Raw genomic sequence first — 24909 nt, forward strand, 5'->3', positions numbered from 1 at the left:
TGTGTCACAGTCGTGGGTGTCCCATCAGCCCTATGTGGGAAAGACACCGTAGAGTGCCCAGACGCAAATGAAGAATTGTGAACCAGGGGCGTCAAGGGACCCGGCGTGGAGGCCAGTCCACACCGACGTGATGTATCCCCAAAGACTTCTAGAGTTGGCCCTATCAGAGGGTGTGTTGTAAGAATGGCCGGTCTAGCCTCCTTCACTACCCACGGCAGGAACCTCAATGGCGTATCTGACAGGCTAGCTTCCAATCCCACCCAGTCTTTGGTCGTGGCATGGCAGTTCCAGTCCAATATGCGAACCAGGTGTGTCGCATAGTAGTAGAATCTGAAGTTTGGTAGATTGATACCCCCTTTTACCTTCGGCAAAGTCAAGGCAGAAAGATTAATTCGGGGTTTCTTGTTGGCCCATATAAAATTTCTCACTAATGCTTGCAGGTGGATGAAGAACCGTCTAGGCAACTTAATGGGGAGAGTGTGAAAAAGATACAGTACCCTCGGCAGTATTGTCATCTTAATGGCAGCCGCCCTCCCGAACCAAGACAACGGGTGAGCGTGCCATGCCCGTAGGTCCGCACGCAGGTCGCTCAGAAAGGGTTGGAAGTTTTGTGTGTAGAGGCTGTCTGAGTTGGGCGTGAGCCAGATTCCCAGATATTTGAGTTTGTGATCTACCCACTTAAAGGGGCAATTAGACTTGGCAGTCTGCAGACACGCAGGACCCAGGGATATGTTCAGCGCCTCCGATTTCTCGCAGTTAATTTTAAAATTTGAAAGGTATCCAAATAACTCAAATTCAGTTAATAAATTAGGGATCGAAATGTGGGGCTGGGACAGTATGAATAGAAGGTCATCCGCGTAGGCGGCTAGCTTGAAATGTGCGAGTCCCTGCCTAAGGCCACTAATTGATGGGTTTGCATTGATCATGCGAATGCATGGTTCGAGTACGAGGATAAACAATATTGGTGATAACGGGCAGCCCTGGCGCGTACCGTTACGTATGCTTACAGGTTCGGAAAGAGACCCATTTATTTTCAAACGAGCCGTCGGGCGGTGGTATAGCGCCAAGAGCCAAGCCAGCAGTCGCGTCTGAAAACCCACCCGCCTGCACACCGCGAACATGAAGTCCCACGCCACTCTGTCGAAGGCCTTCTCCGCGTCCGTGGACAGGAGAAGGCCCTCGACAGCGCTCCCCCCCATACAATGCAAGAGATCCACCACCTTGATGACATTGTCCCGGGCCTCTCTCCCGGGCATAAAGCCTGCCTGCTCCGGACCAATCAGTTCGGGCAAGAGTGTGTTCAGCCTGGTAGCTATAATTTTCGACAGAAGCTTTATGTCCAAGTTGAGCAGCGAAATTGGCCGGTAGCTTGAGCAGGCACTAGGGTCCTTCCCCGGCTTGGGGAGCACCGTAATGTGTGCCAAGTTAAAGGTTGGTGGAACCTCCCGGAGCTCGGGAAGAGAATTCAGGGCCCTCAACAAGGGTGTCACCAAAAGATGTGCGAAGGTCTTATAGTAAATGGCTGAAAAGCCGTCCGGGCCTGGGCTCTTCCCAGTTTTCAATGATTGGATAGCTTGTGTGAGCTCCGAGGCTGCAATAGGCCTGTCCAGTTCCCCGGCATCCTCTGCCGAGAGACCCGGCATGCCGCTGCGTTGAAGGTACTGTTCTATGATCTCGCGTCTCGACCCCTCCACCTGAGCTGGCTTATGCGGGGGGGGGAATGTTATACAGCTTCGAGTAAAACCCATGAAATCCCACCGCAATACTGTCTGTATCATGAACCAGTCGATTCTCGCGGTTCCTGATCTGGGTGATGGTATGTGAGGCCCGCACCCCCCTCAATGCTCGTGCCAAAAATTTGCCACTTTTGTTGCCATGCTCGTAGAAAAAGCCCCGACGGAAGAACACGATCCGCTTGGCCTGTAGGTCTAACTTCTCCTGGAGAGTCCTGCGTGCCAGCAAAAGGTCATCAGCCAGTAACACCGCCACTGATCTCTTGTGTTGTGCTTCTAGAACCCTCACTCTTGCAAAAGCATCCTTTAAGTCCTGTTCCGCTACCCTTTTCTTCTGTGCTGCCAGGCCCATCAGTCTGCCCCTAAGGACACATTTGTGTGCCTCCCAAACAGTCATATGGGAAACGTCAGCAGTCGTATTTTCACTGAAATAGTGTTGTATAGTCTCCCTTATCTGTTCCAAGGTCGTGGGGTCCGTCAACAATGCTGGGTTAAGTCGCCAGCTACTCGTCTGTCGACGGGTCGGCCGTAGTGTTAAGGTCAGGGAGATCGGCGCGTGATCAGACACCGATCTCGTCCCAATGCGTGCGTCTAGTATAGTGGGTAGGTCCCTTTGTGTCAGAAATAAAAAGTCTATGCGAGTGTATTTGTTGTGGATAGCTGAAAAATAAGTGAAATCTCTACCCTGGGGGTGCTTGACCCGCCATGAGTCCATCAGTGCCATAGAATGCAGCAGAGATCTTATCTTTTTAAGTTTGCGATATGAAATTGCAGACTTGCCATCTGAAGTATCCAGAAGGGGGTCCAACGAGATATTGAAATCCCCCCCCAGGATTATGCACCCCGCGGCAAACCCAGAAAGCTCATCAATCAACTTCTGACAAAAACTCACATGTGCTACATTTGGGAAGTAGACATTCACCAGCGTGACAGGGAGCTCCCCCACCGTTCCCTTGAGGAAGAGGAACCGTCCCTCAGGATCTGCCATTTGCTGAGTGAGCTCGAAGCCAGAGTCTCGCCCCAGCAGGATCGAGACCCCTTTAGTTTTCGAGTCAGGGCTAGCTGCATGAAAAGCTTTAGGGAAGCATTGGTTCGTCAATTTAGGGATCTCACTAGCCCTGAAATGTGTTTCCTGTAAAAACACAAAGGACGGTCTCCCCTTCCCCAAGTGGCGCAACAATTGCGACCGTTTTTGTGGAGTATTGAGACCACGCACGTTGTGCGAAATTACGGTAGGATTCCCACCTAGAGCAGAGTAAATCATTGTGTAGCAGGAAGGGAGTCGAGTAAAGGAGAGAGAAAATGAGAATCAGAAAAAAGAGGTGAAGGAGGGGAGCAAGGAGAAAGCCACAGGAGGCAGGGGGAGCAGAGGGGGGGGCAGGAAAGAGAGGAGGGGAGAGGAAGAAGGAAAGTGTGGTAACCGACACCAAGGAAGTGGGTCAAGAGAACTGGTAATTAGCCTCTGGAGAGCAGTCCCCAGAGGTGGTTTCTAAGAAGTGGGGCCGTGAAATGACCTACCGGACGACAACCCTAGCTAGCTAGGAAAGTCAATCACGGGGCCAACCCACGGTGCCCCTTGTGGGGGTAGTGGGAGTAACACCCAGAACAACGTCAACAGTCCAGATCCCAGACAATCCGGGATAAGTGGTCTGTTCCAAAGTATCTGCTGCTCTCCGCACCCCCCCAGCCCTATGTTTAACACGCTAAAACTTAACCAAAGTATAATATATAAATATCACCATAACCATAGTTCCCGGTAGCGGGAAAAAACAGAATAACGCCACCATGTGGCACCTGTAATAGTCAGTTCAGCTGACCGCTGCCGCGGGTCACGACATCCATCAATAAAAGCATAACAAGACGACTTGTCTCCAAGCTCGGCATGCAGAAGTCAGGCGACGTCAAGTCATGGGCCGCATTTGCGCAGGTAACAAGTCCATCTCCAGTATATGTTGGGGTAATGTGTCTTTAAGGCCTGACCACTCAGGGCCACTTTGCAAGGGTACAAAATTTAAAAGAAAAACAAATCAGTTTGAGCCCTTCGTGCTTCCGAACGGTAGGCCCCTGTACGATCAGCAGCCGTTCTCCTATAGGTGAGTAAGCCAAAAGACAAAACGAACCAACCGTATGAACGAAAAGAAAAGATGCCAGAAACCAAGGAAGTAAGCAAAAAGATTATCCACTGTCAGCGAACATTAAAACGAAAAACTTGTATCCGAAGAGGTGCTCGTCTGGTCTTAGCCGTCCCTAAACACTAAAATTCGGGCGGAGCATCCATAGCCGAACTAACCTTATTCTGGATCCGGATTCATCTGTAGGGCTCTAGGCGCGGAGGAGCGTCGTGGAGTAGCGCTGGAGCCTGGGATAGGTTGTTTCAGGAACTTCCCCCTTTTGTGCGGAGGCTTCGAGGGGGTAGAATGGGGGGATCCCTGAGAGGCTTGAGAAGCAGGTGCGTAGTGAAAGTCCCTGTACCAGTCAGGAAGCTCAATCAAGGGTATTTGAATGTCCTGGCAAAAACCTGGTAGATCGTCAGGGGTGCGTAAGTACAATTGTCTGCCCGAGTAAGTCACATTCAAAGCAAAGGGAAATTTCCACTTGTAGGGGATATTTTGTCTCCGTAAGGCCTCCAGCAGGGGGCGCAACGCACGCCTGTTGCTCAAAGTAATGGGAGAGAGATCCTGGAAAATGGAGATTTCAGTGTCATTAAATGTGATGTGGGCATTGCGCCTTGCTTTCGCCATAATGTCCTCTTTCAATTTAAAGTCCGAGAGGCAACAGATCACATCTCGTGGGGGGGCCGCCTCGGCAGGCCTGGCTCTCAGGGCTCTGTGAGCCCGCACAAAGTCAATTGGGGTGTCGGTTTGGCGTTCCAGCAGTTCATTAAACACATATTGGAGAGCAGAAGGGATGTTGCTGGCTTCAACCGACTCCGGGATGCCTCGCACCCTAATGTTGTTCCTTCTCCCCCTATTGTCCAAATCCTCCAACTGTCTGTTCATTGCGATGAGATGGGCCGTGTGCTAGTCAGTGATTTTGTCCAGGCGTGCTATAGCTTTGTCTCGGTGAGTGCCAGCCCTCTCCACTCTCTCTAGCTTTTCTGAAATAGACAAAACGTCCGCCTTCAGTTCCGTGATGGCGGATGAAAAAGTGCCCTTAATATCTGCGGCTATCTTCATCATGTCTGTGAGGGTGAGAGGGTGGTCCGCCTGTGCTTCCCTTACCTCCTCCTCATATGCGGATTGGGAATCCTCGCTGAACTCGTCCTCACCATGAGGCAGCGCCATCTTGGATAGGGCCTTGCTGCGGCGGGGCGGTGTTTTAAAGATGTCCGGGATGCTCCTGGTGCCCGGTGTTGGTGTGGAACGACGGGAGCGGCTTCCAGAGTTGTGGCGGGTGGGTCTGCTCATGATCTCCGGTGGTTATGGTGGATATTGCGCTGTCAGGGCTGAGGGTATAACGGAGCTCCTCTAGCCTGCTGCCATCCACTCCGAGCTCCAAGCCACGCCCCCCCAGCTGAATGTTTTAAGACAGCTTCCCATGTGATCACAAGGGCGCCTGGTTGTAAACTGTTCCATATACCCAGTGAAGTGACCGGCCTCAGATGAAACAAATCATCCTATAGTTTGTACTTGTTTATCAGCCGTCTTCTCTTCTCTACAGTCCTTGAAAGGCAAGAATTTATACTGCTTGTCTGAGCTGTTAGAAAAAAAGAGGGCAGAGACCTGAAATTACACACTGCAGAGCTCAGTGACGAGAGCTCCGAGAGATGATTGGAGGGAAGGGACACACCCTCCTTCACACAGCTCACAAGAAGAGAGCTGAGGCTGTCAATCTCAGTGTGCTGGAGCTAAAAAAAATACTAAAATTGTTGGGAGCCAAAAATATATGAGAGGTACAAAACGGTACCACTTGATACTCATCCACTAACTCCAAAATAGGAGTGGGGCTCAGTGGCAAAGGCCAGCATATGAAAAAAAACAGAACTGTACCAGGAAGAGGGGTACTATTCAAGTACCACACAATTGAGCCACAGGGAAATAGTACCACAATAAATAGAGAGACAAAATCTAAAATTGCAAAAGTTTAATTATATGGTAACCAATGGAACAAATTAAATAAACAAAACCTCCACCTTCCACCATCTAAAAAGACAATGTTGTCTATAGCATATCAATGTCTAGATACCATCCATGCATCCACATATATAATTATCAAGTCATAAATAGAGCATATAATAAATTGGAGGCTCTGGCAGGCACCGGTGGCTGGGTAGCCCTGTAACTCTGGTAATAATGGAGTAGCAATCAATTATTGCAGACTTACCGTATGTAGCGGCCATAACCCTTTGCAGGGCGGCCTTAACTTTTGGGCTTACCGGCTACCTCCGCTTGGCTGGTTCTTCCACGTCTAGGGGTTCCCAGGCTTCGGACGCTGACACCAATAAAGTCCTTTTGAAAGGTTTTTATTTGCAGGGGTAACATCCAACAATAGAAGTCTCGTATGGAAACAGAGGGCAAGGGTGAAGAAACTCAGGCACCTTGAACTGCAGATATAAGAAGTCTCTAGTACCACCCACAGAGTAGCCAGTCGCAGCTGGGCACTTCAAGGCTGAACAAATCTCTAGTCAGGATGTCAGCTTGTTGGCCCTCCTCTGAAGAGAAGAGTCCTCCCTCGGTCACTTGCACGAGCTGCGGTGCCCCTCCAAGCCGAGAGCACACCCGGATGCCTTGAATCCTCCCTCAGTTACTGCACCTCGGACCAGCCGGTTTTAAGACTCGGGAACAGACGGATCCCTACCCCAGACTAGGCGGGTCTATTGGGGTTAGCCAACCGAAGCATGTTGCGGAGCGACGAACGCTCCCGTGAGAGGGACCCCTCGCAGGGCTACCCCGGTCCAGAATCAGGAACAGACCGCTAGGGCCTCGTGAATGAACCACACCTAACACGTGACCTCAACATCTTAAGTACCCCTCCCCAGACTCCTCAGCGGGGCCTGGCACACCCACTGATTGGCTCAGAGAAAGCTGATACCCAATACGTCCAACCAGGCCTGGTTCTGGCCTGTTATGTGCACCTTACTGTACACATGACCAGGCAGAACTCCAACACAGCCCAGCCAAACTGATGTCAAAGTTAACCTACATAATTAACACTCAGAACCCCATTACTGTTCTGAGGCTAAAAAATAAATTTACACATGAATGACACTTTGTCCAAAGTGTCACCGCTACACTTATAAATCCATGGGGCTGTATACCATGGCTGGAACAAAATTACATAAATGTGTATGGTGCTTTCCCATAGGCCGTGAATAATGATACTAATGTCACATGAACATATGAACCAAAATCCAGGGAAATAGAGGGAATGATGGTAAACACCTTATGCAACAAGCTGTAGCATTGAGGAAGTGGCAAGAAATCAAGGGTCAAGCATAAACAGATCCTATGTAAATCTCCCATCAAACAATCTCATTGCCACACGAAGAAAAAAGGATGCACAGTGATAGTTCATTGCATAGTTACGCTTGCAGGTGTCAGCTTGTGAGATCCGTCATTGTGGTATGAAATTCATGCCAGTATGACAGATCCAGGCTCTTGCCAACTCTCCTTGTGGCAGCTCAACAGCACACGACACACGGATACATGACCTCTTGTCTTTATTCTCATGTAAATAGCGAAAGAGTACCTTGGGTAGGAAGATATTTATATCTTAAAACAAAGTGAATTCCTGCATGTTCTGTTTCGATGAAAAAGATAATCCTCTTTTTAAAATTTGTAAGTGTTGCTCTTTTAGGGAGAAGGAAGATAGCTTAATCCCTTTATTATCCGAGCATCCTAGCAGAGAGTCACAATTGAGGTTCTTCTTCGCTGACTCCTTGTCTTGTTTTTGCAATCTATGTTTTCTTTTTCTATCTCTTTTTGTGTCTTTTTCTTTGTCTTTAGATCAGCCTTTCTCAACCTTTTTCGACACAGAGGAACCCTGGAAATTATTTTCCGTTCTTGGGGAACCCCTGCTAAAAATAAAAAATCTACAACTCATCATACGTTAGTGTGATGGTCAATGAGAAGAATGGTCCTTACACTTGTGGTTATTGGGAATAATTATTTACACCCTTACAGATAACTAAAAAGATCAATGGTGTCCTTGAGAACTTACCTGAGAGGCAGAAATTGACCATTGTTCAGGGAACCCCTAGCAACTTCTAGAGGAACCCAAGGGTTCCACGGAACCCTGGTTGAGAAACCCTGATTTAGAATGCCTGTTCTTTCCTGGGGGTTTCTGACCGAGGACAGTGAACTGTCCTCTTTCTGATCTAAAAAAGTGACTGAGCCAGTGGGACCATCATTATCAGTTTCACTGGTGGCTATATCTGTTTCAGAATTGGAGAATAATGATCTAAATTGTCTATGTCTGGGTCTATTTCTACCTTTTTGTGAAGGAAGATCAAAAATATCCCCTCTTTCCCAGTGAAGGAGATCCCTTCTAAATTTGGATTGTTTTGTTATCTTCAGTTTTCTTTGTACTTTATCTATCTCTTTTTTGACCATGTCATTTTGTTTAATAAATTCTTCTTCTTCTTTAAAAGGGTTTAGATCTAGACTGCTTCGATCTATCAGTTTTTAAATCCTCTAATTGATCTCTCTCCTCTTCTACAATTAACTTAATGAACCCTTTCATGACTAAGCCTATTTTTGGAATTTGGTGTTTACAAGTTAAAATCCATATTTTTTGCTAGAAAATTACTTGGAACAAACATTATATATATTTTTTTAGCAGAGGCTCTAGAGAATAAAACGGCGATTGTTGAAATATTTTATGTCACACGGTATTTGCGCAGTGGTGTTTTAAACGCAACTTTTTGGGAAAAGGGACACTTTCATGAATAAAAAAAACAAAACAGTAAAATTAGCCCAATTTTTTTGCGTAATGTGAAAGATAATGTTACGCCAATTAAATAGATACCAAACATGTCACACTTTATAATTGCGCGCACTTGTAGATTGATGACAAAGTACGGTACCTAAAAATCTCAATAGGCGACGCTTTAAATTTTTTTTTACGGTTACCAGGTTAGCGTTACAGAGGAGGTCTACTGCTAGAATTATTGCTCTCGCTCTGACGATCGCGGCGATACCTCACATGTGTGATTTGAACACCGTTTACATACGCGGGCGTGACTTCCGTATGCGTTTTCTTTGCTTCGCGAGCTCGCGGGGGCGGCGGGCGCTTTGAAATTTTTTTTTTTATTTTTTTTTTTATTTTATTTATTTTAAAATGACTAAATTGTTTTAAAAATAAAAATAAAAATTTGATCACTTTTATTGCTGTCACAAGGAATGTAAACATCCCTTGTGACAGTAATAGGTGGTGACAGGTACTCTTTATGGAGGGATGGGGGGTCTAAAAGACCCCCCACCCCTCCTTTACACTTCAATGTATTCAGATCGCCGAAAACGGCGATTCTGAATACCGGATATTTTTTTAAAACCGGCGCCATTGGCAGCCAAGTAAACGGGAAGTGACGTCATGACGTCGCTTCCGTGTTTACGATGAGGAGACTGGAACGAAGCCGATTACGGCTTCGTTCCAGTTCCTCCCCAGCAGCCAGAGCCGACGGATCGCTAATCGGTGCTCCCGATCGAGCGGGAGCACCGCTAACAGCGGCGAGAGGGGGGGGCGTCCCCTCCCGCTCCTCCGGCATAACAGCCGAGCGGCTTTTAGCCGCATCGGTTGTTATGGCTGGAAAGCCAATCGCCCGCTGTAAAAAACGGTACCGGGATGATGCCTGCAGGTGCGGGCATCATCCCGGTATACCCCCCGGAAACCGAGTACGCAGATCTGCGTACGCTCGCGGGAAGGGGTTAAATCTATACCATGGGATATACAGAGTTCTTTCCATTTCGGAATAAAACTATCATTATGCAAGTGTTCCACAAGAATAACTCTGTCTCTCAAACCTCTTGGGATTATCTTCTGTGTAATATAAATCTCCAAAAAAGATACATCCCATTTACGATTTAAATGTTTTATTAAACCGCTTAAGCCCGGGCCCATTTTGCTGGCCAAAGACCAGAGCACTTTTTGTGATTCGGCACTGCGCCGCTTTAACTGACAATTGCGCGGTCATACAACGTGGCTCCCAAATAAAATTGACATCCTTTTTTCCCCACAAATAGAGCTTTCTTTTGGTGGTATTTGATCACCTCTGCGTTTTTAATTTTTTGCGCTATAAACAAAAATAGAGCGACAATTTGGAAAAAAACGCATTATTTTTTACTAGAATAAACCGGCCAATGGATCACACCCGCCGGCCAATGGATCACACCCGCCGGTCAATGGATGATCTCTGCCTGCCAATGGATGACCCCCGCTGGCCAATGGATGACCCCCGCTGGCCAATGGATCAGACCCGCCGGCCAATAGATGGCAGCTGCCGATCAACGGATGACAGCTGCCGATCAATGGATGACCTCTGCCTGCCAATGGATGATCCCCATCCCTTTTACAATTTAAATGTTTTATTAAACCGCTTAAGCCCCTGCCCATTTTGCTGGCCAAAGACTAGAGCACTTTTTGCGATTCGGCACTGTGTCGCTTTAACTGACAATTGCGCGGTCATACAACGTGGCTCCCAAACAAAATTGACGTCCTTTTTTCACCACAAATAGAGCTTTCTTTTGGTGGTATTTAATCACCTCTGCGTTTTTTAGCGACAATTTTGAAAAAAACGCATTATTTTTTACTAGAATAAATATCCCCAAAAATGTATAAAAAAAATAAAATTTCCTCAGTTTAGGCTTCTTCTACATATTTTTGGTAAAAAAAAAAAAAAAGCGTTTATTGATTGATTGATTTATCGATTGGTTTGCGCAAAAGTTATAGCGTCTACAAAATAGGAGTTAGTTTTATGGCATGTTTATTAATATATATATATTTTTTTTTTACTAGTAATGGCTTGATTAGCGATTTTTTTTATTGTGGCTGTGACATTATGATGGACACAGCGGACAATTTGGACACATTTTTGGGACCATTGGCTTTAATACAGCGATCAATGCTAAAAAAACTGCATTGATTTCTGTAAAAATGTCACTGGCAGTGAAGGGGTTAACCACTAGTGGGCTACGGAGGGGTTAAGTGTGTCCGGGGGAGTGATTCTAACTGTTGGGGGGGCATGGCTACAAATGACACTTCACTGATCATAGCTCCCGATCACAGGGAGCTATGGTCAGTGACAGTATCGCTAGGCAGAATGGGGAGATGCTTGTTTACATTAGCATCTCCCCGTTCTTCAGCTCCGTGAGACGATCACGGGTATCCCCGCAGCGATTGCGTCTGCGGGACCCGCGATCCTACTCACACAGCTTCCAGCAGGGTCCCACGCGCGGCGGCACGCACGTGACCACGCGGCGGCAAATTCAAAAGGACGTACCTGTACGCCCATTTGCCCAGCTATGCCATTCTTTCGACGTATATATATATACATGCGGTAGTCGGCAAGTGGTTAATAATTTGTTATGGATCTTAAAACGTCTTCTTATTTCCTTACTTTTATTTTCAGACCCATTTTGATCACCACTTAGGGCTGACTTGATCTCAACATCTATTTCTTCTCCCAAAAATATACTCCATACCTAAGAGAAAAAAATAAATAGATCTACAGTCTCAAGAGAAGGGTCCCACATAGATAGCAAAATTTGAGAATTACCTAAAGAGATCTAAAAACAAAATATGAATATCAAAATGCTGTGTGTGCAAATGCTAGAAGATAACCACCGAACTATCTCCAATCGAAAGTAATCACCCATCAAACACCCATAAATTAAATTTTGTCAAGGTGGTGGAAGGTTTGGAGAGGTCAGGAAGTCTATAAAAATTGTGTGGTACTTGAATTGTACCCCTCTTCCTGGTACAGTTTAGTTTTGTGTGCTGGAGCTCCCTCCCTGTCACCTTTTTTTCTGTTGGTGTCAGGAAAACCCATCAGAATTGATTCATGCTGATAGCACAGGAACGAGGCAACAGACAGAAATAATTAAATACTTAGAGTTCTTAGTTGAGACAAGCACACACTATAGAGGAATATGCTTTGCTCGTATTTCATGTCTGAGGTTTCCAACCACTTTAAAATCTTGTAGCTACCAAGTAAGCCAATAAAAATGATCGCTGATGCATTCAGGTCTACCAGTGGTAACATGATTCAACGCGACTTCTAGTACTGTAGAACTTACTGAGGCACTGTGGTAGCTCCCTCCAGTGACCATCTTCGCATATTGCATCCTTCTGCCCATTGTGTACATAAAGCTCTTCACACTCTATATTTATTGAAGAGCCAACATCATAGCGATCTTGTTTAGGAATCAGTTTCCCATTTGAAATCTCAGGAGGGTCACAGGTCCCTAAAAAAAAGAAAAAAAAAGAATAATGAAATATATAATGCAGGTTATAATTACAGATTAAAAAAAAAAGTTATAAAAGATTAAATAAAAATGAATGCAGCTCTGTAATCATCAATACATCATTTAATGTAATTTTTAAATGCCGCCAGAGGACGCGCCGTCGGAGGGACGTGCGCTCACCCACTGCACGTGGCCAGTGGTCGCGATTGCCGCCGGCCATGTGCGATCGCGTGCATGAGAGCCAGCACGGGCATATGTGTGTGTAAACACACAAATCCCTGTCCTGTCAGAGGAGAGGAGACAGATTGTGTGTTCCTACTAAGTAGGAACAACAATCTGTCTCCTCTCCTAGTCATTCATATCCCCATACAGTTAGAACACACCCAGGTAACACACAGTTAACCCCTTGATTGCCCCCTAATGTTAATCCCTTCCCTGCCAGTGACATTTACACAGTAATCAGTGCATATTTATAGCACTGATCGCTAGACATGTACACACTGAAATATTTTGTTTCGGAATTTAGTTTTCGTCTGAAAAATACATTTATTTAGTTACTCCCGAAATTATTTATTATTTATTTTGTTTCGTTAAAAAATACATTCGTCCGAAAATCTGAAATAATTAAGGGCGAATCTGTCATTGAAGGCTTATGGTGCCTGTCGAGTGTTCTAAAAAGATTCGACGGAGCAGCTAAATGATGTTCCGGCTACAAGCTATAGTAGAATTCTAGTGTTGGATGACACTAGTAATAATTATATTTATTAATTAGTATTACTAGTCAACCAACATTAGAATTCTTCTATAGCCTATGGGCGGAGCATTTCACCATAAATGTCCGCTCGCAGCGACTGCTTCTGCAAATTTTCACGTTGAATCTTTTCTCTCTATATCGAATAATTACGTTAGGCACATTCAACCTTTTTTGCTATTGTCTCTATAATGTCGAATCTTTTCTATCTATGTCGAATCTTTCTCTCTATGTCGAATCTTGTCTCTCTATGTCAAATCTTTTCTCTCTATGTCAAATCTTTTCTCTCTATGTCGAATCTTTTCTCTCTCTATGTCGAATCTTTTCTCTCTCTATGTCGAATCTTTTCTCTCTATGTCGAATCTTTTCTCTCTATGTCGAATCTTTCTCTCTATGTCAAATCTTTTCTCTCTATGTCGAATCTTTTCTCTCTATGTAGAATAATCTTGGACTAACCACTTGCTTACTGGGCACTTAAACACCCTTCCTGACCAGACCAATTTTCAGCTTTCGGTGCTCTCACACTTTGAATGACAATTACTCAGTCATGCAACACTGTACCCAAATGAATTTTGTGTCCTTTTTTTCCCACAAATAGAGTTTTCTTTTGGTGGTATTTGATCACCTCTGGGGTTTTTATTTTTTGCGCTATAAATGAAAAAAGACCGAAAATTTTGAAAAAAAAACGTATATTTCTTTGTTTCTGTGACAGAATTATGCAAATTATTAATTTTTCTTCATAAATTTTGGTCACAATTTATACTGCTACATGTCTTTGGTACAAATAACCCAAATTAGTGGATATTATTTGGTCTTTGTGAAAGTTAGAGAGTCTACAAGCTGTGGTGCGAATCGCACAAAATTGATCACATCTGATGTACTGGTGGCCTATCTCGCTTCTTGTGACCCGAACAAGTCAGGAAAGTACAAATACCCCCCAAATGACCCCTTTTTGGAAAGTAGACATTCCAAGGTATTTAGTAAGAGGCATGGTGAGCTTTTTGATGTTGTCATTTTTTTCCCACAATTCTTTGCAAAATTAAGATTTTTCATTTTTTTTATTCTTCTCCACAAAATTGTCATTGTAATAGGTTATTTCTCTCACGTGGCATGTGTATACCACAAATGACACCCCCCAAAAAATTCTGCTACTCCTCCTGAGTATTACAATACCACATGTGTGGGACTTTTTCACAGCCTGGCCACATAGAGAGGCCCAACATGCAGGGAGCGCCATCACGTGTTCTAGAAGCATAAATTACACATCTAACTTGTTGACTACTTATTACACTTTTGAAATACCAGGACAATGACACGTGACACTGATGACAGATGGCACTGATACGTGGCAATGATGACACTTATACGTGGCACTGATGACACGTGGCACTGATGACAGATGGCACTAATATGTGGCACTGATGACAGATGACACTAATACGTGGCACTGATGACACGTGGCACTAATACGTGGCACTGATGACACGTGGCACTAATACGTGGCACTGATGACACGTGGCACTGATACGTGGCACTAATACGTGCCACCGGTGACAGATGGCACTAATACGTGGCACCAATGACGCGTGACACTGATGACAGATGGCACTGATAAGTGGCATTGATGACACGTGACACTGACAACAGATGGCACGTGACACTGACAGGTGGCACTGATGACAAATGGCACTGATACGTGGCACTGATGACAGATGGCACTAATACGTGGCACTGATGACAGATGGCACTATGTGGCACTAATAACACGTGGCACTGATGACAGATGCCACTTATACGTGGCACTGATGACAGATGGCACTGGGGACAAATGGCACTGACAACAGGTGGCACTGGGGACAGATAGCACTGCGGGCAGGTGGCACTGGGGTGGGGTGGATTGCACTGGGGTGGATGGCACTGGGGCGGATGGCACTGGGGCAGGATGGCACTGGGGCAGGATGGCACTGGGGCGGATGGCACTGGGGCAGATGGCACTGGGGCAGGATGGCACTGGGGGGGGCATGGCACTGGGGGGGGTGGCACTGGGGGAGGATGGCTCTGGGGGAGGATGGCACTTTTTTTTAAACTTTTTTTTACACTTTTTTTTTTTTTTTCTTTTGTACACTGACGGCTGCTGCAGCCGTTCTTCTCTTCCCTCTCACACGCTGTCTGTGTGAGGAGGGAGAGCGGCGCTGAGAGATGATCTCATATGTTTACATATGAGATCATCTCCCATTGGACACGCCGATCACGCTGTAAACGGCCGCTGTGATTGGCCGTTTACAGCGATCTGTGTTTGCCTGTCCCCGGGGGACACGGCAAACACAGAACTTCCGCGATGCGCGCCCGCGGCGGCGCGCATTGCGGAAGTAAACGCCAGGCCGTCCAGGGACGGCCAGGCGAAGGAAGCCGCCCGCTCTAAGGCCGTCATTCGGCTATAGGGCGGGCGGGAAGCGGCTAATAGAGCTAAGGTTAGGCACATTCGACCACAGGTTTGATGGACACAGATCGCTATTGTCAGCATCATGTCGAATCTCCTATCTATATCGAACTGTTGTTGAAATGAAAATGAAAATAAAGCATTTGTTTATGTTGGATCTTTCAGTTTTCGGACTCTGCACGTTCGTTATCGTTTGTTAAAACAATAACAAAAATACCCAAAATTCGGACGAAAATGTATTCAGATGAAAACGAATGCACATGTCTACTGATCACTGTATAAATGTCAATGGTCCCAAAAATGTGTCAAAAGTGTCCGATCTGTCTGTCGCAATACCGCTAAAAATCGCAGATCACAATACTAGTGAAAAAAAATTTAATGCTACGAATGCCATAAATCTTTCCCATAGTTTGTAGATGCTATAACCTTTGTGCAAACCAATCAATATACACTCATTGCGATTTTTTTTTTTACCACAAATATGTAGAAGAATATATATTGGCCTAAACTGATGAAGAAATTTGTTTTATAAAAATATTTTTGGGGATATATATTATAGCAAAAAGTAAACAATATTGTATTTTTTTTTTCAAAATTGTCGCTCTTTTTTTGTTTTTTTAGCGCAAAAAATAAAAACCACAGAGGTGATTAAATACTACCAAGAGAAAGTTCTATTTGTGGGAAAAAAAGGACGTCAATTTTGTTTGGGTACAGCATTGCAATTGTCGGTTAAAGCGACGCAGTACTGAATTGTAAAAAGTGCTCTGGTCAGGAAGGGGGTAAAATCTTCCAGGGCTAAAGTGGTTAATAGGCTATTCATTTTGATTGTGTTGTTTTTGGTTGGAGTTCTACCTAAAACAGTATATGATTTTCAAAAAGTTATTCCTTTCGTGAAAATTCAATGTCTTGATTATATGAGCAAAATTAGACCCAAATATCATTCCAGTCATTTATTTCATTCTCAAAACCCCAATCAGACACAAGATTACCAAGAAATGGCGTGGAACATATTAGGTTCTTTTAGTCATTAAAAATGCCTTTAGATGGAATTATAATTTGGCCACCATGAAGGGGGTCCTACAGAGGGTTCTTTACTATCAGAGCGGTAAGGATGTGGAGTTCCCTTCCACAAGCAGTGGTATCAGCAAAGAGGTTTTCAAAAAACTATTAGATGGGCACCTTAACGATCGCAATGTACAGGGATATGGGAATTACTATTCACATAAACTCACACTCACACAACACAGGTTGAACGGGATGGACTGGTGTCTTTAATCAACCTCGCCAACTATGTAACAAAGTAACTATAATAATTATTTTTTCTATTCTTAAACTGTATTATTATATGCTGCAAAGTATTATTAGAAATCAAATAAAAAAATAAAAAAAAATAAAAATATGTTTAAACTTACGTGGAGCAATGCATCTTGGGTATTTTATGTGTCTGTTCTGGCATTTGGCTTCCATGCTTTCTTCTGGCACCATTCCCTCAGTACATTCGAATACAATAGCTTGTCCATTTTCAATCTCAGTGCTTTCTCTATATCGGATATTTTTCAGTGCCATTTCCGTTTCTTGTAAATGACAATAACCTGGACAAGAACCAAATAGGTTTCATATAGCTTTATACACATTTTCCAGACAGATCTTTTTTGTGCCCCAACACGCTGGTCCTATGTGCTGGTTAGTGATGGACGAACTTCCGACGGGACGTTTCGCGAACGCGAAACGCGAACGGGCACAAACGTTCGCGAAAACGACCGTTCGCCGCGGGCTCCATTGACTTCAATGGGAGGCGAATTTCGCAAACCTTTAGGTCGAATTTGCGGCCACGGGGTAATTATTAGGGGGTAGCACGTAGTCCCACCACCTGGACAATAGCATAATACATGTATGAGGTGAATTTGGGATCGATAACTACAAGCATTTTTTTTTTATTTGGGAAATTGTTCTGACAATTCAGGACTATGGAGCTAATGAAGGCAATGGAGGAGAGGGAAGGTCAGGGACCAGGGTAGGCAAACAAGAGGGTGCAGGAGATACAGAGCACTGACAGCAGCACCGTAATACAGAGCACTGACATCAGCACCGTGACATACAGCGCTGACAGCAGCTCCGTGACATACAGCGCTGACAGCAGCTCCGTGACATACAGCGCTGACAGCAGCTCCGTGACATACAGCGCTGACAGCAGCTCCGTGACATACAGCGCTGACAGCAGCTCCGTGACATACAGCGCTGACAGCAGCACCGTGACATACAGCGCTGACAGCAGCTCCGTGACATACAGCGCTGACAGCAGCTCCGTGACATACAGCGCTGACAGCAGCTCCGTGACATACAGCACTGACAGCAGCTCCGTGACATACAGCGCTGACAGCAGCTCCGTGACATACAGCGCTGACAGCAGCACCGTGACATACAGCGCTGACAGCAGCTCCGTGACATACAGCGCTGACAGCAGCTCCGTGACATACAGCGCTGACAGCAGCTCCGTGACATACAGCACTGACAGCAGCTCCGTGACATACAGCGCTGACAGCAGCTCCGTGACATACAGCGCTGACAGCAGCACCGTGACATACAGCGCTGACAGCAGCTCCGTGACATACAGCGCTGACAGCAGCTCCGTGACATACAGCGCTGACAGCAGCTCCGTGACATACAGCGCTGACAGCAGCACCGTAAGCAGCCCCAGGAGGAAGTCAGCACAGCACAGGGATGGTGTGATCCCCTCATAATAAGAACCCCCAGGAGGAAGTCAGCACAGCACAGGGATGGTGGGAGCCCCTCATAATAAGAACCCCCAGGAGGAAGTCAGCACAGCACAGGGATGGTGGGAGCCCCTCATAATAAGAACACCCAGGAGGAAGTCAGCACAGCACAGGGATGGTGGGAACCCCTCATAATAAGCAGCCCCAGTAGAAATATGACACCGCTCAACCTCTTCAAAGAGGAGGGTAGGGGCATATAGTACGGTGTGCTTTTTTGGGTCAGGGAAGTGAGCCAAATGAATTAAGAAGGTCTGTGTGCTTGATTCCAAAAATTGTTTATAGACATATACATGGTCTACTGATCACATGTGTTGAATTCCTCCGAGATCCATGCCTCATTCATTTTTAGAAATGTGAGGTAGTTAACACTGTCGTGAGCTAGGCGAGTACGCTTATCGGTCACAATCCCCCCTGCTGCGCTGAACGTCCTTTCGGACAGGACACTGGATGAGGGGCAAGCCAACAGTTCGATTGCAAATTGGGCAAGCTCTGGCCAGAGGTCAAGCCTGCCCACCCAGTAGTCTAGGGGTTCATCACTCCTCAGAGCGTCCACATCGGCCGTTAACCCAATGTAGTCGGACACCTGACGGTCTAGGCGTTCCCTGATGCTGGATCCGGATGACACCTGTCGATGGGTCGGCTGAAAGAATGACCTCATATCCGAAGTCACCAACACATCTTCAAACCGGCCTCTTCTTGCAGGCGCTGTTGGATTGGTACCCGCAAATCCTTCTCTGGGAGTGGGAATTGCTCCTCTGCCAGCGCACGCAAAAGCAGAATGCAGCATTTCTCGAAGCAAGGCCTGGAAGTGCTGCATTCTGACAGCCCTCTGCGACGGCGGTAACATTTCCGCCATTTTGTGTTTGTACCGGGGATCTAAGTACGTTGCCACCCAGTACTGGTCCTTGACCCTCATGCTTTTTATACGGGGGTCCCTATTAAAACACTGGAGCATGAAGGCCCCCATTTGCACTCAAGCGGAAGGTATGTGGTGGTGGTGGTGTTGTTGGTGGTAGTGTCTTTGGGGGTGCACATAGCAGAGAGTGAAGAAGAGGGTGCAGATCGAGAGGATGAGGAGGGTGCAGAAGAATAAGGCTGAGTGAGCCACTCAACCAAGTCTGGTGCGTCCTTTAAAGTAATTGAACGCACCTTCTGCAACTTCCCACTTTGGCTCAAGGCTGTTGCTCCTGCCCTACCCCTACCACCCCTGCGGAAGGGCCTGCCTCTTCCTCTGCCTGTCATTTTTTAAATCACCCTGTGACAAAACTCTTAGTCCCTATACCGCTGAAGGACTGCTGCAGTATAGGGCAGCGGTCAGCAGTAGTGCACGTCAACCCTATGTATTGTGGACCGATAGCGGTCCTTACAGAACAGCAGACTGTACTGCACTCAGGCCTATGTACCGTAGCACCCTATACCAAGTTACCAGTCCTTATAAGAACTTTTGTGGACCAAGCAGGTTGTGTGTTAGTGATTAGCAGACTGTACGTCAGTCCCTATACCAATGAAGGACTGCTGCAGTATAGGGCAGCGGTCAGCAGTAGTGCACGTCAACCCTATGTATTGTGGACCGATAGCGGTCCTTACAGAACAGCAGACTGTAACGCACTCAGGCCTATGTACCGTAGCACCCTATACCAAGTTACCAGTCCTTATAAGAACTTTTGTGGACCAAGCAGGTTGTGTGTTAGTGATTAGCAGACTGTACGTCAGTCCCTATACCAATGAAGGACTGCTGCAGTATAGGGCAGCGGTCAGCAGTAGTGCACGGCAACCCTATGTATTGTGGACCGATAGCGGTCCTTACAGAACAGCAGACTGTAACGCACTCAGGCCTATGTACCGTAGCACCCTATACCAAGTTACCAGTCCTTATAAGAACTTTTGTGGACCAAGCAGGTTGTGTGTTAGTGATTAGCAGACTGTACGTCAGTCCCTATACCAATGAAGGACTGCTGCAGTATAGGGCAGCGGTCAGCAGTAGTGCACGGCAACCCTATGTATTGTGGACCGATAGCGGTCCTTACAGAACAGCAGACTGTAACGCACTCAGGCCTATGTACCGTAGCACCCTATACCAAGTTACCAGTCCTTATAAGAACTTTTGTGGACCAAGCAGGTTGTGTGTTAGTGATTAGCAGACTGTACGTCAGTCCCTATACCAATGAAGGACTGCTGCAGTATAGGGCAGCGGTCAGCAGTAGTGCACGGCAACCCTATGTATTGTGGACCGATAGCGGTCCTTACAGAACAGCAGACTGTAACGCACTCAGGCCTATGTACCGTAGCACCCTATACCAAGTTACCAGTCCTTATAAGAACTTTTGTGGACCAAGCAGGTTGTGTGTTAGTGATTAGCAGACTGTACGTCAGTCCCTATACCAATGAAGGACTGCTGCAGTATAGGGCAGCGGTCAGCAGTAGTGCACGGCAACCCTATGTATTGTGGACCGATAGCGGTCCTTACAGAACAGCAGACTGTAACGCACTCAGGCCTATGTACCGTAGCACCCTATACCAAGTTACCAGTCCTTATAAGAACTTTTGTGGACCAAGCAGGTTGTGTGTTAGTGATTAGCAGACTGTACGTCAGTCCCTATACCAATGAAGGACTGCTGCAGTATAGGGCAGCGGTCAGCAGTAGTGCACGGCAACCCTATGTATTGTGGACCGATAGCGGTCCTTACAGAACAGCAGACTGTAACGCACTCAGGCCTATGTACCGTAGCACCCTATACCAAGTTACCAGTCCTTATAAGAACTTTTGTGGACCAAGCAGGTTGTGTGTTAGTGATTAGCAGACTGTACGTCAGTCCCTATACCAATGAAGGACTGCTGCAGTATAGGGCAGCGGTCAGCAGTAGTGCACGGCAACCCTATGTATTGTGGACCGATAGCGGTCCTTACAGAACAGCAGACTGTAACGCACTCAGGCCTATGTACCGTAGCACCCTATACCAAGTTACCAGTCCTTATAAGAACTTTTGTGGACCAAGCAGGTTGTGTGTTAGTGTTTAGCAGACTGTGCGTCAGTCCCTATACCGCTGAAGGACTGCTGCAGTATAGGGCAGCGGTCAGCAGTAGTGCACGGCAACCCTATGTATTGTGGACCGATAGCGGTCCTTACAGAACAGCAGACTGTAACGCACTCAGGCCTATGTACCGTAGCACCCTATACCAAGTTACCAGTCCTTATAAGAACTTTTGTGGACCAAGCAGGTTGTGTGTTAGTGATTAGCAGACTGTACGTCAGTCCCTATACCAATGAAGGACTGCTGCAGTATAGGGCAGCGGTCAGCAGTAGTGCACGGCAACCCTATGTATTGTGGACCGATAGCGGTCCTTACAGAACAGCAGACTGTAACGCACTCAGGCCTATGTACCGTAGCACCCTATACCAAGTTACCAGTCCTTATAAGAACTTTTGTGGACCAAGCAGGTTGTGTGTTAGTGATTAGCAGACTGTACGTCAGTCCCTATACCAATGAAGGACTGCTGCAGTATAGGGCAGCGGTCAGCAGTAGTGCACGGCAACCCTATGTATTGTGGACCGATAGCGGTCCTTACAGAACAGCAGACTGTAACGCACTCAGGCCTATGTACCGTAGCACCCTATACCAAGTTACCAGTCCTTATAAGAACTTTTGTGGACCAAGCAGGTTGTGTGTTAGTGATTAGCAGACTGTACGTCAGTCCCTATACCAATGAAGGACTGCTGCAGTATAGGGCAGCGGTCAGCAGTAGTGCACGGCAACCCTATGTATTGTGGACCGATAGCGGTCCTTACAGAACAGCAGACTGTAACGCACTCAGGCCTATGTACCGTAGCACCCTATACCAAGTTACCAGTCCTTATAAGAACTTTTGTGGACCAAGCAGGTTGTGTGTTAGTGATTAGCAGACTGTACGTCAGTCCCTATACCAATGAAGGACTGCTGCAGTATAGGGCAGCGGTCAGCAGTAGTGCACGGCAACCCTATGTATTGTGGACCGATAGCGGTCCTTACAGAACAGCAGACTGTAACGCACTCAGGCCTATGTACCGTAGCACCCTATACCAAGTTACCAGTCCTTATAAGAACTTTTGTGGACCAAGCAGGTTGTGTATTAGTGTTTAGCAGACTGTGCGTCAGTCCCTATACCGCTGAAGGACTGCTGCAGTATAGGGCAGCGGTCAGCAGTAGTGCACGGCAACCCTATGTATTGTGGACCGATAGCAGTCCTTACAGAACAGCAGACTGTACTGCACTCAGGCCTATGTACCGTAGCACCCTATACCAAGTTACCAGTCCTTATAAGAACTTTTGTGGACCAAGCAGGTTGTGTGTTAGTGTTTAGCAGACTGTGCGTCAGTCCCTATACCGCTGAAGGACTGCTGCAGTATAGGGCAGCGGTCAGCAGTAGTGCACGTCAACCCTATGTATTGTGGACCGATAGCGGTCCTTACAGAACAGCAGACTGTAACGCACTCAGGCCTATGTACCGTAGCACCCTATACCAAGTTACCAGTCCTTATAAGAACTTTTGTGGACCAAGCAGGTTGTGTATTAGTGTTTAGCAGACTGTGCGTCAGTCCCTATACCGCTGAAGGACTGCTGCAGTATAGGGCAGCGGTCAGCAGTAGTGCACGGCAACCCTATCTATTGTGGACCGATAGCGGTCCTTACAGAACAGCAGACTGTACCGCACCCAAGCCTATGTACCGTAGCACCCTAGACAGACCAAGTTACCAGTCCTTATAAGAACTTTTGTGGAACAAGTGAGTTGTGAATGATTAGCAGACTGCAGCAGAAGGGCAGCAGTCAAGTATAATATTCTTTCTATATTTGGAAGAAAGAATATTATACGTGTACAAGCCTATTACCGTACCACTGATACCAGTCCTGAAAAGAACCTTTGTGGAACTAATAGTAACAGCAAGTCTTTAAAATTATCCTCACTGCCTGACACACTGCTTCCTGCCTGTCCCTATACAAATTGGCAAAAAAGAGTAGGCTGGAACGATTAGCTGGAACAGCTCTTTTGTGGACCTGATAGTAACAGCTAATGATGATGATGATGATGATGATGAAGAAAGACTAATCTGGCTGAGCTGTCCCTAAAATAGCAGCATACAGCGCTCTGTCCCTTTATCTAAACTGACAAAAGAAACTCAGGCTGCTGACCTAACACCTATACCAGTCCTGAAAAGAACTTTTGTGTACCAAATAGCTAGCGTTTTCTCTGTCCCTACTCCACACAGGATCCTTTCCCTACAGTGACAGAAGAAAGAATGTAAAATGGCCACCGGATCGGGTGTATTTATAGGTTAGGGGGAATGTCCAAGTGTCCATGAGCTGTCATGTCTCAATTGGTTGTCCTGTAACACATGATAAACGTGTCACGAAAGGTTAAAGTTCTTGTATACATTAAACACGTAAGTCCGCCGGGGCGAACGACGGAAAAAGGCGTTCGAACCCGCGGACGGCGAAAGTCGGAAATTCGCCGCGAAACGACCGCCGGGCGAACCGTTCGGCCATCACTAGTGCTGGTGCCTCCCGGCACTGGTCCTGTACAGGGCCAGATTAACCACTTTCAGACCGGACCATTTTGCTGGTAAATGACCAGAGGTCTTTTTACACTTTGGCACTGCGCTGCTTTAACTGGTAATTGCGCGGTCATGCAATGTTGTACCCAAACAAAATTTGCGTCCTTTTCTTCCCACAAATAGAGCTTTCTTTTGATGGTATTTGATTGCCTCTGCGATTTTTATTTTTTGCGATATAAACGTAAAAAGACCGCAAATTTTGAAAAAAAATGATATTTTCTACTTTTTGTTATTAGAAAAATCCAATAAACTCAATTTTAGTCATACATTTAGGCCAAAATGTATTCAGCCACATGTCTTTGGTAAAAAAAAAGTCAATAATTGTATATTTATTGGTTTGCGCAAAAGTTGTCACATCTACAAACTAAGGTACGTTTTCTGGAATTTACGCAGCTTTTAGTTTACGACTGCCTATCTCATTTCTTGAGGTGCTAAAATGGCAGGGCAGTACAAAACCCCCCCAAATGACCCCATTTTGGAAAGTAGACCCCCTAAGGAAATTGATAAGAGGCATGTTGAGCCCATTGAATATTTTATTTTTTTGCCTCAAGCGATTGAATAATGACAAAAAAAAAAATTTTTTTTTTTTTTTACACAAAGTTGTCACTAAATGATATATTGCTCACACATGCTATGGGCGTATGTGAAATGACACCCCAAAATAAATTCTGCTGCTTCTCCTGAGTATGGGGATACCACATATGTGGGACTTTTTGGGAGCCTAGCCGCGTACGGGGCCCCGAAAACCAAGCACCGCCTTCAGGCTTTCTAAGGGCGTAAATTTTTGAGTTCACTTCTCACTACCTATTACAGTTTTGAAGGCCATAAAATGCCAAGATGGCACAAAACCCCCACAAATGACCCCATTTTAGAAAGTAGACACCCCAAGCTATTTGCTGAGAGGCATGTTGAGTTCATGGAATATTTTATATTTTGCCACAAGTTGCGGGAAAATTACAAACTTTTTTTTTTTTTTTTTTTTTTTCACAAAGTTGTCACTAAATGATATATTGCTCATGCATGCCATGGGCATATGTGAAATGACACCCCAAAATAAATTCTGCTGCTTCTCCTGAGTACGGGGATACCACATATGTGGGACTTTTTGGGAGCCTAGCCGCGTACGGGGCCCCGAAAACCAAGCACCGCCTTCAGGCTTTCTAAGGGCGTTACAGTTTTGAAGGCCATAAAATGCCAAGATGGCACAAACCCCCCCAAATGACC

The 24909-nt window shown here is 46.0% G+C and overlaps 1 protein-coding gene across 1 annotated transcript in view; it reads right to left on the bottom strand.

Moving 5' to 3' along the window:
* The window catches only part of LOC143958869 (coagulation factor XIII B chain-like), a 143881-nt gene that overhangs the window by 80154 nt on the left and 38818 nt on the right, over nt 1–24909 (bottom strand). The window contains 2 exon segments of the mRNA XM_077467851.1: nt 11966–12133; nt 16737–16916. Of these exon segments, the coding sequence (XP_077323977.1) occupies nt 11966–12133; nt 16737–16916 (348 nt within the window).

Source organism: Lithobates pipiens, unplaced genomic scaffold (genome assembly GCF_037356315.1).
Source record: "Lithobates pipiens isolate NorthernLeopardFrog02 unplaced genomic scaffold, aLitPip1_a1.2 Scaffold_62, whole genome shotgun sequence".
Taxonomy (NCBI): Eukaryota; Metazoa; Chordata; class Amphibia; order Anura; family Ranidae; genus Lithobates; species Lithobates pipiens.